Genomic DNA, 14,779 nt, shown 5'->3' with positions numbered 1-14,779 from the left:
TATTTAGTGCTGCATATGCTATCCTCTATGCCCACCCTATTCACCTTTCTCCCAGTACTAAGGGGAGTATCGGACGACTCTGGGTGGCATGTGTGTGTTGAAAACCTATTACTACAGGGAAAAGCAGCCAGATCATCTCGGATGGCTTGCATTGGGATTCCCCCACTTTCAGGACTCGTGCATACGTTTGGGGCTTCGGATGGGAGAGACCTGCTAAATGTCTTTTTGAACATCGCTGGTATACACCCAGTGCCAATGGGACTGCTCAGAGCCTGTGAGGTGCTATTCTTAGATAGAGTATCACTGAGTGTTGTGTCAAAAGACCCTCGGATAATAAGATATCTATTCTATCCAATATGCCAACCCCAGCCGCCGGACTTGGACTCAAGGCTTTCTTTTTCTCCTACTTAGCCTTTTTCTTATTTCCTTCACTCAGACCTTCCTCACATACTTTCCGCTTCCCCATTGTGAAGCAAAATTATCAAGAAAGGGAATGCAAGAATAACTCTACCAAGGGTCCTTCAGAAGCCCCACCTATGATAGTTTTCCACAGAGGCACTGGCTACAGCATTGAACCTTCTTATCTTGCCAAGATTAATGCCGTCTTCAGGGCCTGGTCCACGGGGGCACAATATCAGGGGGGTGGCCCAGCCCAGACACTTTGGGGCTTTGATGGCCGTGGCACGGCCCACACAGCGGGGCTCCTGTGCCACTGATAAGTGCCTCCTGGTGCAGGAAGAATGACGTGGCCTGGGAGTGACCGTTCGCAGTGGAGCCTGGGACCTTTGGTCCTTGCCCGGCTCGTGGACAATGGAGGCCCATGCAGAGGGCTCCTGTGCCGCTGATAAGTGCCTCCTGCCGCAAAAAGAATGATGCAGCCTGGCCTTTGAAATGAGGAGATTGCCCATAGACCTTCGGGCAACAATCACAGTAATTTGTAAACCAAACAAGCCCCCAGAGGGATGTGGCTTCTAAAGCCCCATCTCCCTTATTAATCTTGAAGTCAAAATTCTCTGTAAGGTGCTGGCCCCTGCCTCATCAGGGTGATGCACTTGGTGGTCCATGATGACCAAAATAACTTCATGCCCAACAGGAGCACTAGACACAGTTTCCTCGCCGTGGCCTGTGCGGACGGATTACGGGAGAATGCGGCGCTTCTCTTAAATGGCATAGAACTGGCATTTGATACAGTGCAGCCTCCCTCCCTACTGGAGTTCCTCCACCAAATGCTCTTTGGTCCCAGGTTTCAGCAGTGGTTATCCCTCCTATACATGGATCTCTATGCTGAGGTTCTCGCCAATGGAGCCCTGCCGCTGACCTTACCCACAGAAATGGGCACCCAGTAGGGTTGCCTGTTTTCTCCTCTATTCACAAGTGATGGAGCCCCTCATGGCGCTCATTTGAGTGGATTCTGTACTCAGTGATTCCAGGTGGGAGGGGGGCTCTCTATGGCAGAAAGGTGTGCACTGTTTAAGATGGTCTCCCTCCCCTGTTTGCTCTACGTATTACAACACTACAACACTACACTCCCACCCACCTTTTTTACAGATTTACAGGTGCAAATTATTAGCTTTCTTTGGGCAGGGAAAATACCCAGGGTATTCTTCTAAGAAATGTCAGTTCTCCCACTATGAGACAGGTTTGGACTGGTCAAATGTAATATTGCATTTTTGAGCCTCAAAATTAGTCAATATCAATGACTATCCAAGCAGACGTAGGCGACCCCGTCCACAGGCTGGAGTTAGACATACTCCAACCACACAGCATACTCACTTTGCTGTACAACAAGTCCCCCTTCTTCTTATTAACTCTGGTTACCACGTCCCCATCGGATGCTGGTATGCAGCTCTCCGCCAAATGAAATGGTTCGGCACCATCACCGAGGCGACCCCCCTATGGCAGGGAACATGGCTGTGAGAGACGGTGGGCTTAGCGGGGTTCCATAGCTGGGGTCTTATAGGTATCTCCACACGTGGGGATGTCTGGAAGACGGTCATATGATACCATTTCAGGAACTGGCAACTGAATTTCACCTCCAAGTTTTACCGGTAAGTACAACCATGGCACTCCCTCAAAGGCTATGAGGAGAAACTGAGATCACTTCCTGGGTGTAACCCCTTAGAGTGCAAACTGATAGTTGACGATTTGGTAACATTGTTGGGTGTGTAGTAAGGAGGCCAGTAGCTGTGGACCCCAAAATGACACTGCTGGGCTTGCATCATGGACATATTGGGGGGGGTCCCATGCTTAGTCCTCACTCAATGTAATGGGCCACTTGGTGGCCAAGAGAGATTTGGCCAGGTACTGGAGAGGGTAACTGGCCCTCCATTGGATGAAAAGATTAGGGGCATGGACCAGTGTAAAGCAATGTAAAAAACAGGTATACAAATCCCAAGGAGTGCCCAAAAACCATAAAAGAATATGGGCCCCTTGGACCTAATATGATGCGGACTCGCACTGACATCGATTCTAATGTGAGAAGAGGTGCGAATATTAATACACCTGTGATATTGGATTTTGCAGGTTATAAAGACCTAAAAGAGGTTGTATTACTTGTAACAACCACCTGGCACACAAATGCACGGCTCTTGGGGCTTATATAGTAACTGTATGGTTTATATAATTTTTTTAAACTTATAAAAATCCACTTTCTTCTTCACAAAATCAAAATCGAGATTTGTGGAATTGTATCTGTTGTAAATGTAGGGTTGGGGGTAATTAAATGGGTGTGTGCAGATGGGGGAAGCATTGATCATTGAAACTGTTGTTAGCATCCATAGAGTTCTAATATTTTAGAGATTGGCCAGTATTTGTGGCTAAGTTTTTGTCTTTGTTCACAAACCTAAGGTTACTTTCAAAAAAAGGTTAGAGTAAGTTAATAAATATTTCTCCAAATCCTCATGTTTGCTCTGTTGATTTAGGAACAGTGTATTCCAAACAGCGATAGGGTCCCCCCTTGAATTTTTTTGGGTAGATTTCTTCAACTTCATCTCATGCCCATTGTCCACTTGGCCTGGTTAGACTCTACATCAGTATGGAGGAGGAAGAATACTCAAGAAAATGTGGACTGTCAGAGATTTTCAGAACTACTCCCAAGCGTTTTTGTGCTTCCCATAAAAGCAACTTCTATGTGGTCCCATCTGTATCAAACTATAAAGGACTGCTGTCAAAGGAAACTTCTATTAGGTTTTTGTTGAGACTGAAAGCATTTATTGTCGAAGAAAAATTAGGAGTCTTTGAATCACCGAGTCAACTGGCCAGGGTTTCCTCTGCAATCATTGGTGAGACAAGCTTTCTGAACATAGGCAAGATGCAAATTTATACCATGATACACATGGGTTTCTAAAGTTTGTCAAGCTGCAATATTCTCAAAATGATTGAAGGTGACTAGCTGAGCTCGCGGGGACAAGGGAGTGGTCTTCATGACTTTCTAAGATGTAAATCTTGCAACTGAGCAAGCCCACTTACAACTTCACATGTCGAGTGCCAAAACATAGTGCACGTCAACATCAGAGAGCGGCACATCTTGTGAGCAATATTAGTGAAAAGCAAGAAAATATGGTTGAAGCAAGAGACAGTTATACTACAATAACGTATTTTAAAATGTTACACTATGGCATGTGAAAGGACATTGTTATGGTCAAAGCTACAAACAATATGAATATTTAAAAAAGATTTGTGGTGTGTTGAATATTTCAAATTTGTAGTCCATGTTCCAGTGGCAAATTTTTACAGAAAATTCCTATAGAATTTTAGATTGCTTGTTGAATCATTTTTTACAGGTTGATCTGCATTTAGATAACTGGTAAAAAAAAAAGTTACAAACGGTTTTCAAACCCTGTCTAAACAAACAAATGAAGTTAGAGTTTTGTAACAGTCAAACACAAAGTTATTAAAACTCCTGAATAACCTTTATATCATTAAAAGCAACATGTCCAAAGAATAGCAAAAATATACGTTACATAACTCCGATAACCTCAATGTTTTTTATTCACAAGCAAGTTATTTAGTCATTTATTTATTTACCAAACCACAAACCTTGACAGTTTTAAAAGGTATTTATTGTTTTTTAATAGGTTCACTTTTGTAATGTTTTTGAGTCTGTTGATAAACAATTAAAGAAAAAATGTGATAGAATGTTTAAATTTTAAAGGCAGTTTTTTTAAGTGATATAAAGGACTGAAAAAGACTAGTCAGCAGATAAAAATCACCTAAAATAGTCTATGCTGCTTCTTGATTTTAGAATTGATAACAATTTACAAAAAATACATATTCTGCTGAAAAGGACAGGAAATATCTGATTGTTGCCAAAGTTTTCCACACTAATTTGTAGAAATTAAATTTTAAATTGATTATTCTTTTCTATTATGTCAAGAAGTTGGCAGTAGCGTTGTTTTCTATTACTGCAGCTCTATAGTATTTGGATTGAAAGAAATCAAACCTACTGTACCAGGACTAAGATTAGGCTGTTTTATGAATACCAGTTTAATTTAAATTTTCTTTTACAAAAGATGCCTCTTTTTTGTTTCTAATTGTTTTCTTCAATTTCATATAAATTTTTTATGTTTCCACTTTGATTGTGATTCTGAACAATGTTGCTGTTGCGGCTTTTTTATTATCCCTCTCAACTTGAATCTTTCTTTGTACCTTTATCACAGCAGCCCTCCTTGACTTTATTACTCAGCTATTTCCACATTCTATTCTCTCATTGACTCCCGTCGCCAGACAAAATAACTTTCTGAGTCTTGCCGACTTGAGCTTAGCATTAACTTCCTTATATACTCCTTGGATTCTTTTATTCCTTCTAATCACACTCAGCCTTGTGTTGGTGTTTTTCAACTCATGCATGCAATTTTGTCTAATGTATTTGTGAACTCATATTTATTCTCTATTATTCTCTTTGTAACTTTTCCACACCGTTCCTTGCATGTGTATTACTATGACTTTCATTCTTGCATGACTTTATCTTTCCCTCTTCCTGAAGTAAAGTCTACTTTCCATCTCACACTTATGTCCTTTTATTTCTCCGTAGCTCTCATATTTGCAACATGTCTCGATTTTTCCACTCTCCCCATACAGATCCACAATAGCAATCTCTTAATACATTATGTCTATTTGAATTACTTTTCCTAGACTCTTGTACCTCCTCCTCTTTCATCTGTCTACATTTGTGCTCCTGACTAAACAAGATGTCCTCTAATTTTCTGTTTTGCTGTCCCATTTTCATATTTAAAGATTAACACTTCTGTCTTCTTTCAACAGTCACCCCTGCACCCCATCCCTGCATCGCCCACCAGTCCCCAGTCTGGTCTTGATGGAAGTAACTCTACATTATCAGGGAGTGCAAGCAGTGGTGTGTCATCCTTGAGCGAGAGCAATTTTGGCCACTCTTCAGAGCCTCCGCCACGCACAGACACCATGGATTCAGTCCCTAGCCAGGCTTGGAACACAGAGGAAGACCTAGAGACTGCCTACCTTCCTGTCCGCTACAGTCTGTCTGAGCCTGATGTCCTAGAATCAATGAAGACACCACCCTGCCGAAGCCACTCAGCACCCACAGGAGTTCTTCCCCTAGATATCCCTGATCCCCCTGCACTGCCACCTAAACCGTATCACTCCCGTGGCTCTGGTGGAGACCATCTGGAGTGCATACCACAGGAAGACGAGTTCCGGCGTCGTCCAAGGTCACGCAAATCCTGCCAGAGCACCACTTCTAGCTGTAAGGAGGAGCAGGCTAGGGTTGCTTGGGAACATGGTGTGGGTGAGCAGTAGACACCATAAGGACTCTGTGTGTCAGAGGTGCGAATGTTGGGCAGGATAGCCCAGGGATGAGAAAGTCCGACCAGGAAAGGGAATGTTGGAGGTGTCCCCATGGGTGGGGAAATGAAGAAGGAATGGAATGATAAGTCCCATGATAGCATGTCGGTCATCTTGGCAAAACAATTTCCAATGTTATGGAAACTATTCTAAAAATCTAATCAAGTGGCCATTTAGGAAACTGTTTCAGGCCCACTCACACACCACACACTATTTGGTTTACAGAAGTGGGATAAGGTGGTTGTGTCTGATGACTGACCCCACAGTTAATCATCATTTTACTAAACATGAACTTTACAGCTGATGTTTCTTTTATTTTTAACAAGTTCAGATATTGCCAGAAGTTAGAGCAAAAGATGTTGAAAACATTTACATTTTTTTAGAAATAATATCAGAGTTATTTTTCAGATATTTAAAAGCTTCCCTTTTTTAATTTTTATTATTCAATAAAATGTCACTGGTCTCCGTATATGGATGCCATTTCTACACTTACGTGGAAAATATCTGCTCAAAGATGGCTACTACGCTCCCATGCTTATAGATTGGGCTTTGCTATTCTAGTCCACTTTTGATTTCCCTATCCGGGGGATCAACATCCATATTCTAACGCTGTTACGCTCATATGTGGCGTGTGTACTGACGTTGTGCGCGCATGCCATGTCGCTGCTTTACTTGATATCATTTGGGTGGGGCTGGAACCTTTGGTTCAAACCTTCTATTTTTTTAAAATGTATTTTTTACTGTTGCGGCTGAAGGGAAGGGGGGGGAGAGGGGGATCCTAATCTCTCCTGCAGTGCCACCATTCAGGGGTATACGATATGCACTGATCTGCAGAGGAAACAAAAGCGTGCAGGACACTAGGGTGAACAAGACACAGTTCAATTGTGTCTTTGAAGAGATCCCTTGCTATTGGTGTAAGTCTCCTTAAATGGGGGCACAAGGCTAGATGAGGGATTGAATGGCTTTGTGGTGATGCTAGAAATGTGAAAGATGTGTTAGAGAATGTTTGGGGTGAAAAGCGAATGTTGTTGGTTGAGGAGGTGTACTTTGAACAGAAGACCATTAACATCAAATTACTATCATGTTGCGGGCCTGCAACAATCAATGCCCTGGTGAGAAAGCTGGGAGCGCAACAGGTGCACGCTGCCCCCTACTATTCATATGCCTGCAAACTTGGGTTTTTCATATATTGTGCCGGTCACTGCCTTCCATACAATGGCGGAAAGCCCAGAAGTTGTGGCACTTACACAGGATTACTGTTAAGGCAGAAAAGTTCTGAATTTAAAAGTACACTTAAAATGGCAGCTGGAACGAAAACAGGTCCAATAAGGTCGGTCCCTTTGTTCTAACTATGAACACAAATAAAAATATATTTTTTAAATAAATAAAACTATGCAAGGGTGTGGGAACAACATGCATTTCGATGGGATGGCATTTATAGACCCAGATGCACCAATGAATACACAAGTCACATATGCCTACTCTAGGTAATCTCAAGAGAAACACAACTGCAAAAGGTGCAAACTCATTATTGTATAATCAGTATGTATTGCCTCGCCACACTCCAACAATAAATATTTTAAAATAGTAACAATACGAACCAGAAATGTGGAGGGGCCTGACTCCTCATTGAAATACATTCAGCAGCACTGATTGTTCGATCTCAAGCGTAATGCTGTTCCTTTAACTGGGGACACTTAGCAGGTATATGCTGGGACGTGCAAATTGCACATAGGTGGATTTGTTTCAGACATTGGTGCAACGTGCAAAATCTATGTATTGGTTTCCTGGACTTTTAAGCAAGCATGAATAACATTTGCACTTTTTAAAGGAAGAATGCTGACCTCATTCTAAATCGTCAAGTTTAACAATTACTGATTTTTAAATGGTTTGCCTAAAGATATTGCAGTTTCTGATTCTTCAAGGCAAGACTACAGAAATATCAATTTATTGAGAAGTTTTCTTTTGGAAACTACATTTTCATAAAATCACAAATATTGATCCTTTCTCGTGAAAGTTACATCATATTTAAACGTCGCCTTTAAAGCACATACATAACAATTTAAGTTAATCGATCTAACAATAAATATTTGTTTTGAACAACACAAAATGCTCAAAAAGTAATATTACAACCTAAAAAGCACATTTGTATGGTATGACACAACTCATAAAACATATCATCCATCTGGGTATTTCTAAAACCTGAGAAATCAAGGATTTGAATTCATGTACTTAAAAACTTCCCAGTTGCAACCATTTTCACTCCTTAAGTCCGTTATTCACGCAGGGACCATACCTTGCAAAAAAAGATTTAAAAAAACAGAAAATAAAATTAGGGAAATGCGTCTTTTATGAAAGAGAAACGTAATGAACATGTGAATTAAGAGTGTGCCTTGATAGTTTTAAGATGGGGTGGGCATGGAAGATGTGCAAAGGTCTCAGCACACTGTGAAGGACAAGGGGGAAATATTTAAGATCCAGATCTGTGGGAAGATAGAGTTGATGAAAACTGGAAGCCATTGAAGACAGTCCTTGCCGGCAAGAGGCATGTGGCGTATCTCAGAGAGGTCTCTAACTGCGCCTAGAATGTGAGAATTCTGTTACTTCCCTGGTTGCTCCTTATGACCTGAGATGTACCAGATTTGACATAGCTTCCTATCTAATACATAGGTAGTCCACAGTTTTTTTAATTTGACAAGTGTACATTTTGAACCCTTTTACAATATATGTATACAATTTGTTTCTATAAACAAACAGAAGAAAATAAATACAAATGAATTTCAGGTGAAAGCAAAGAAGTGCCACAGAACAGATATCAAGGTGCTGGATTCTGCAAGAGTCCGTGGGCCTGATTCACAGAACTAACTTAAGACAAAATCCTAAACTTACTACTTTTGGTATTCACAGAAGTTAGTATTTTGTCTTAAGTTTGTCTTAAGACAAACTTAAGACAGACTTAAGGCAGACTTAAGATAAACTTAAGATAGACTTAAGACAGACTTAAGACTGACTTAAAACTGACTTAAGACAAACTTAAGACAGACTTAAGACAGACTTAAGTTAGGATTTTGTCTTAAGTTTGTCTTAAGTCTGTCTTAAGTCGGTCTTAAGTTTGTCTTAAGTTTGTCTTAAGTTTGTCTTAAGTCTGTCTTAAGTCTGTCTTAAGTCTGTCTTAAGTCTGTCTTAAGTTTGTCTTAAGACAAACTTAAGACAAAATCCTAACTTCTGTGAATACCAAAAGTAGTAAGTTTAGGATTTTGTCTTAAGTTAGTTCTGTGAATCGGCCCCCGTAAGTTTCAAGAATGAGGGCAAAACATGTGTCTCTTTAGCATCTGATAGATTTCCCACTTTAACTCGATCTCTCTCGTTGCATGGGTGGTGCTGAAGAGTGCTTTAGAAAGTGTTTCTGGACCAAATGCCTATATTTTGCCTTCTCATGTGTATCCATTCAACGCCTTTTGTTTCTTCCTGTTTACGTCTAACCTGTAGGAAGCATAAGGCTCTGTGTGTTAGTTTGGGAAGAAAGAGACGACAAGGGTAGCAATTAAAAATATAGACTGCAAAATAATCTTTTTTGCAAGAACATAGGGACTTATTTTTAGTTGGTCAATTAATATTGTTGAAAGTGCAAGATATTGCCTGATGCCTTGTCTGTCCAACCATTATGTTTCCTGCTAGTTTACAAAATAGCGCAGTAGCCATCAGTTGTACCCGCTCTGCTGTGCAACCGCATGTTGACATACATGGTGACTGAAAACCCACCCTATATGTGAGCATTTCAACATTGTGCTTCATTTCCTGAGTCACTCAAAATAAGGCCTCGGAGTTGGTATGAGAGGGGGAAAGGAAAAATGCCTCCCATGCACAAGAAGAAAACTCCCAGAGAAATAGACTCATAGCTTTGGGGGTTTGTCTTTGGAAAACAAAAACAAATCTGATTGGTCCACCATGGCACAGCAGGGCAATAGCATTGGTTTATTTTGCAGGGGTGGCTCCCACCATGTGGGTGTGACATTCATGATGAAAAAAAAAACATTGGTCTGGCAATTTACTTCACATATGGCGGCTGGGTGGCAGAAGCGGTACCGCTGATGCCACAGCAGGTTGGGGACCAGCCTGCCTAACCCAATGCCTGCCCTGTAGATCGCAAGACAGAGGCTTGATCTTATATGTGTATTTCCCTACGGAGATTTTGACCTGCACATAATCCAACTATTAAGCACTGTACGCCAAGTATGAGAAGAGAAAGTGGCAATTCAACCAACGCCTAATATATGAGGCATGTGGCTTTTGTGTGAATCAGGTTGAAAACGCAGGTCGAACTTTCATATCGAGCTGGGAAAGAGCCTTCACAACAAGGTTTTTACCATGTTGTGCCTTTACCATGCATGATTTTACCAAATATATGCCTTTACCATGCATGCCTTTACCATGCATTTAAGGTACGTTGGAGGGTGTGGCGGTCTCTCCCCCAAAATATATTGTTTTCATATATATATAAACAATGCGTAGTAATGGCATGCGTTGTACCAGCATGCATTCTAAAAAAATGTGGGGTAAAAAAATGTGTTGTAAAGGCATGCAAAGTATTTCCCTGCGTTGTTCTGTCATACAACCATCTATGTATGTAAAGTCGAAATTTTGAGCTTGAAGTCTTACAACCCATTTTTACTAAAGCATTTTCTCATAGGCATAAAATGGGTAAGACCCGTTGATACACCAGGCCCTAGGTTTTTAGAAAAGGTGTTTTTGCAGTCTCCATTTTCACAGTGAATTGACAGATCGATGACTTTTCGTCCTCACCAGGACGTTTCCCCAGTTTAGTATGGGACTGCAGCTGAATGTTTCCTTGTTGTCCATGTGGTGAGACGTCATGAACTTGGTAGGCATCCATGCATGCAAGTAAGGGGGGGTCATTCCCATTATCATGTTGATAAAGTAATGCAACAGGCTAGCACCTTCTGCTTTCGACCACTTACACTATCACTACCAGTGGGTGTAAGGTGTGAAGTGGAAAGGGAAGTGGAGGGGAGGTCAGGGTTCGAAAAGGAAAAGTGTCATTTTTAAAGCACCAGCCATCCTGCTCCTATGTAAATATCCCATTCGATGCTATGTATTTGTACAGAGAATTGAGCAAAAAATGTATAGTCTGTACCGTTGGCCGTGTATTCTCCTGTAAAAGGTGTTTTAACCTCTGCCATACGTAACTTCAGAAGGAGAGAAAGTTACCGCGCTCCTCTATCGTGATTACATGTTTTAAAAAATGGACCTGGGAGAAAAGCAGTAACTGTGCAGGGAAAAGCGTGGTATAAAAAGAAATGTTTGTACCAAGTGACCTGAAGGGTAACTTTCTTGTACATAACGTGATCGCATGTTTTCAGGCTTAAGGAAAACACCCCTTCATGTGGTTCTGTATTTTGGATGTAAATATTTGCTGTGCGTTTTTTCTTCTTTGCTCCTTTTCCAGTCACTCATTGGCTGTGTAATGTTGAATTAAACATTAGTATCTGGAAGGAACTACTGTGAAGTGCCTGGATTTCTAATTGCTGAATGGTGTGTGGTTTGCATTTTCCATGGGAGGCGCTGGAGGCTGATTAAACACTTGTTCACAGTGACTGTGGTAAAAAATGCTGCATTTGTCTCGAATTTGACCTTCACTCAATTTTAACCTGTATCCTGTAAATGCAGGCAGAAATCTTGACTTGTGAGAATCTGGGGCCTGGAGTATTTTTGCAATAAATGTTTTCACTTATGTACAAACACCGAATCAAATTGCAAGTTGGGTGTGCAACCCAATTCCGATTCTGTATTTGAGAAGGGCGTGTTTAGAGCTTTCATTTCAAATACCTACTCTGAATGGTATATATCAATGTTTTGCCACCAGAGCCCGGTCCAAAACATTAATACTTAATGACTATAGAATTGTAGTAGTAATATATTTGCAAACCCAAAGGGTCCCCAAGGGACCTCCTTTCCCTTTGTGAATTTTTAAAAATAAAATTGTTAACAGTAGACAGTGGTTCTGTTAATCACTGCCTACTCTTAAAAAAGCATTTACAATGCAATTGGTCTCGCCTTTAGAACCTTATATGCAGCACATTAGCCTGGGTGCTGAAACATCTACTTTCTTTTCTTTAACATGGAGGGAAAGTATGCATCAAACTGCGTGACACACCATGTATGGGAGCACATGGAGAGCAATATTGTCTTTCAGCGGGAAATGGTATAGTCCAAAGCTCTGTTTTTAATGTAAAATCTGGGTTCGGTGGTCATATCACTGAAAATACAAGATTTGAAAAAAATATTGTCTATAGGTGCTCGTGGAAGAAAATTTCTATGGACTGGAATCTAGAGCATGCTAAAGTGATTCTGGTATTTTACTGACCTCTGCTGGTTGTTTTCCATCAAGAAAGTTAAATAGAGGCAGTTGCCAAAAAATTTTCAAGAAAATAAAGTCCCTCCACAGAAAGCAATTCTGGTATTTTACTGACCCCTGCTGGTCTTTTTCTATCAAGACAGTTAAATAGAGGCAGTTGAACAGAAAAAAAAGTCCCTAAGCGGAAGCAGACAAGTCCTAGGGCTGATCTCCAGAGCCCAGAAAGTACATACACATATAAGTATATAATAAGTATATACTAAAGTATATACAAGAGATCTTGAATGCTCGACTTAAAAAGAACAAAAGCCTATTACAGACATAATAGTGGAAAACAGAGTTTATGTTATCTAGTCCAAAATACTCGAGAGTCTGTTTTAATTTTAAACTCGTTGCCTTAGTGCACCTCTGTAGCCATCTTCCTGCTCATCCTAACCATGCATTCAAGTTATGTTCATCTATGACATGCAGTGCCTCCTTTCCATGCTTGGCGCATGAAGCGAGAAAGTTCAGTAGCTTGCTCAGCAACGACCGCTTACAATTTTTCTCCTACCTGAATGCTGTTCTTGTATTTGAATCCCATGAACCTACATAGGAGCCATGTACATAACTGAGTCTTATCTCGGCCTGTGCATCTTATGCTCATTTGGGGTGTCGCCTGTCTCTGTGATTCACATATATATTTTTATTTTTAGCAAACACTCTGCTGATTTCGAATTGGCATGCAGGTAGACTTTCTTTAACACCCTCTTATCGCCAAAGATAAAATTGGAGACCCTTACAAGTTGATGTGCCTCTCAGAAGTTCAGACATTCTTTTAATACTCCTTTGCTTACACCTAGAGAGGGGTGCACTCCTAACCTAACTAACATGCATCCTGAGTTTCATTATTACAAAGGAGTACAGTGTGGTAATTGACTTTTATTACATCATTACAAGTATGCTGTCTTTCCTTTGGCATTCATCTTTATGATATTGAAGGGGCACGCCCATCCTAACAAGAAGTATGCTGCACCCTTTGCTACGATAAAGGAAAAACAGGATAGAAAGATAAGAAGAGGGGGTGGCGTAGAGCAGGAGGCCCCAGGAGGACAAGCACGGCTGAGGGAATGAAAAGTAGAAGCAATAATTCAGTGGTTGAGAATGAGGGAAAAATGAAGTGATACATATGTAATATGAGGACAAGAAGGGCTGGGCTGTACAGAGTTGGATGAGGGGGAGAGGATAACCTGTGGCGAGAGTGATGAGGGTCAGAGAATGTTCGGAATGGCAGAGAGTGAGGAGATAAGGAAATAAGAGCTGAGTGAAGAATAAGTGGGCGACTGCAGTCTGTGGGGGTGAGGTAAAGAGGAGTGACTCGGGCAGTGGAGGTAAACTCTTTGCTCTTTGATAGCTTTATTTCGGTCGGTGACCATAAAAGCACAGATAAAATATGTACATACAAGATAAAACATAAATAATTGTGGACACAGAATAAGAAGTTATTAAACAGAAGTTATCAAAGATGAAGTGGTGTACAATTTTGGCACATCATTATTAAAAACAATCAGATATTTAGTTAATTAGTCAGGGCAGACCTCCTTCGCCACATACCATATAAGAAACGAGAAACAGAGAACACAATAGGGGGTGAAGTATCATAACGTAAAATCCTACAAGCTTGGGCACATTGTTTTAGACCCAGATTTCTGCACAATGGCACAAGCCGAGATCTACGTATTTCCTTATAGGCGGGACAAACGAATAAGATATGGGCTAAGTCTTCTTTAGCTTCATTACAACCAGGGCAAGCCCCCTCACCTCTCCCCGCCCATTTACAGGTCAGTTCCCCGATTGGGAGGCAGCCATACCTTAGCTGGATATATAATTTTTTTGCCATAGGGGGCTGAATCAAATCCAAAAACTCCTCCCTGCTGGGTGCCAATTTTACTTGTAAAAATTCTGTAGTCAACCTGCCCATGGTCTGTAAGCGATATAACAGAGCTAGGTTGTGCTGTCTAAGTAGGGCTAGCAATTCCGTTCTCTGAACCGCTATGCAACTTTCCCCAGGGGTCTCCCATATTTGGGGCAGGCCCATCTGATATACTACAGCTTTGATGTGAGATAGCCAAGGTATATTTTTACTCTTCAGTTGGTCCCAAATTGCTGAAAATTCAGCTCTATAGTCATCGAGCTCGGGCACTGTCCATAACCTTCTCCAATACAGGAGAGGTCGGCTCGATAAGAGTTCCGAGATAGGCTCTAGATCTAGGTCTAGTCTCAAAGGTGTAAGCGGCGTACTCTGGGGAAGCACTAGCAGGTTTCTAGTAAATGTATGTTCGACCTTAGAGAGGGTCGATACACGAGTATGACCCCAAAGTTCTGCGCCGTATATAGCGGCAGGTCTAGCTTGAGCCCTATACATTTCAAGACCTGGGGAGACTGGTTTAAATTGTGTTTTCCTATGGAACTTGTTAATACCACCCGTTATCTGTGCGAGCCTCAAGGCAGATTTGACTACCTGGGGCCCCAGCTGAAATCTTCAGTCAGGGTAACACCCAGATATACAAAAGTTCTGACCCTTTCAAGCGGGATGCCATTCAAACG

At 41.2% G+C, this 14,779-nt stretch overlaps 1 protein-coding gene across 3 annotated transcripts in view; it reads left to right on the top strand.

Moving 5' to 3' along the window:
* Positions 1-8,723, top strand: part of DOCK3 (dedicator of cytokinesis 3) — a 1,365,978-nt gene extending 1,357,255 nt beyond the window's left edge. For all 3 annotated transcript variants that reach the window (XM_085625129.1, XM_085625128.1, XM_085625127.1), the window contains one exon: positions 5,263-8,723. In XM_085625129.1, coding sequence (XP_085481255.1) covers positions 5,263-5,772 — 510 coding nt within the window. In that variant the 3' untranslated portion in view covers positions 5,773-8,723. The remainder of the gene's footprint in view (positions 1-5,262) is intronic.
* The last annotated feature ends 6,056 nt before the right edge of the window (positions 8,724-14,779 follow it).

The sequence above is a fragment of the Triturus cristatus genome, chromosome 9, assembly GCF_964204655.1.
Source record: "Triturus cristatus chromosome 9, aTriCri1.1, whole genome shotgun sequence".
Taxonomy (NCBI): domain Eukaryota; kingdom Metazoa; phylum Chordata; class Amphibia; order Caudata; family Salamandridae; genus Triturus; species Triturus cristatus.
The sequence above is the reverse complement of the archived record's forward strand: the minus strand, read 5'-3'. Positions and strand labels throughout refer to the sequence as shown.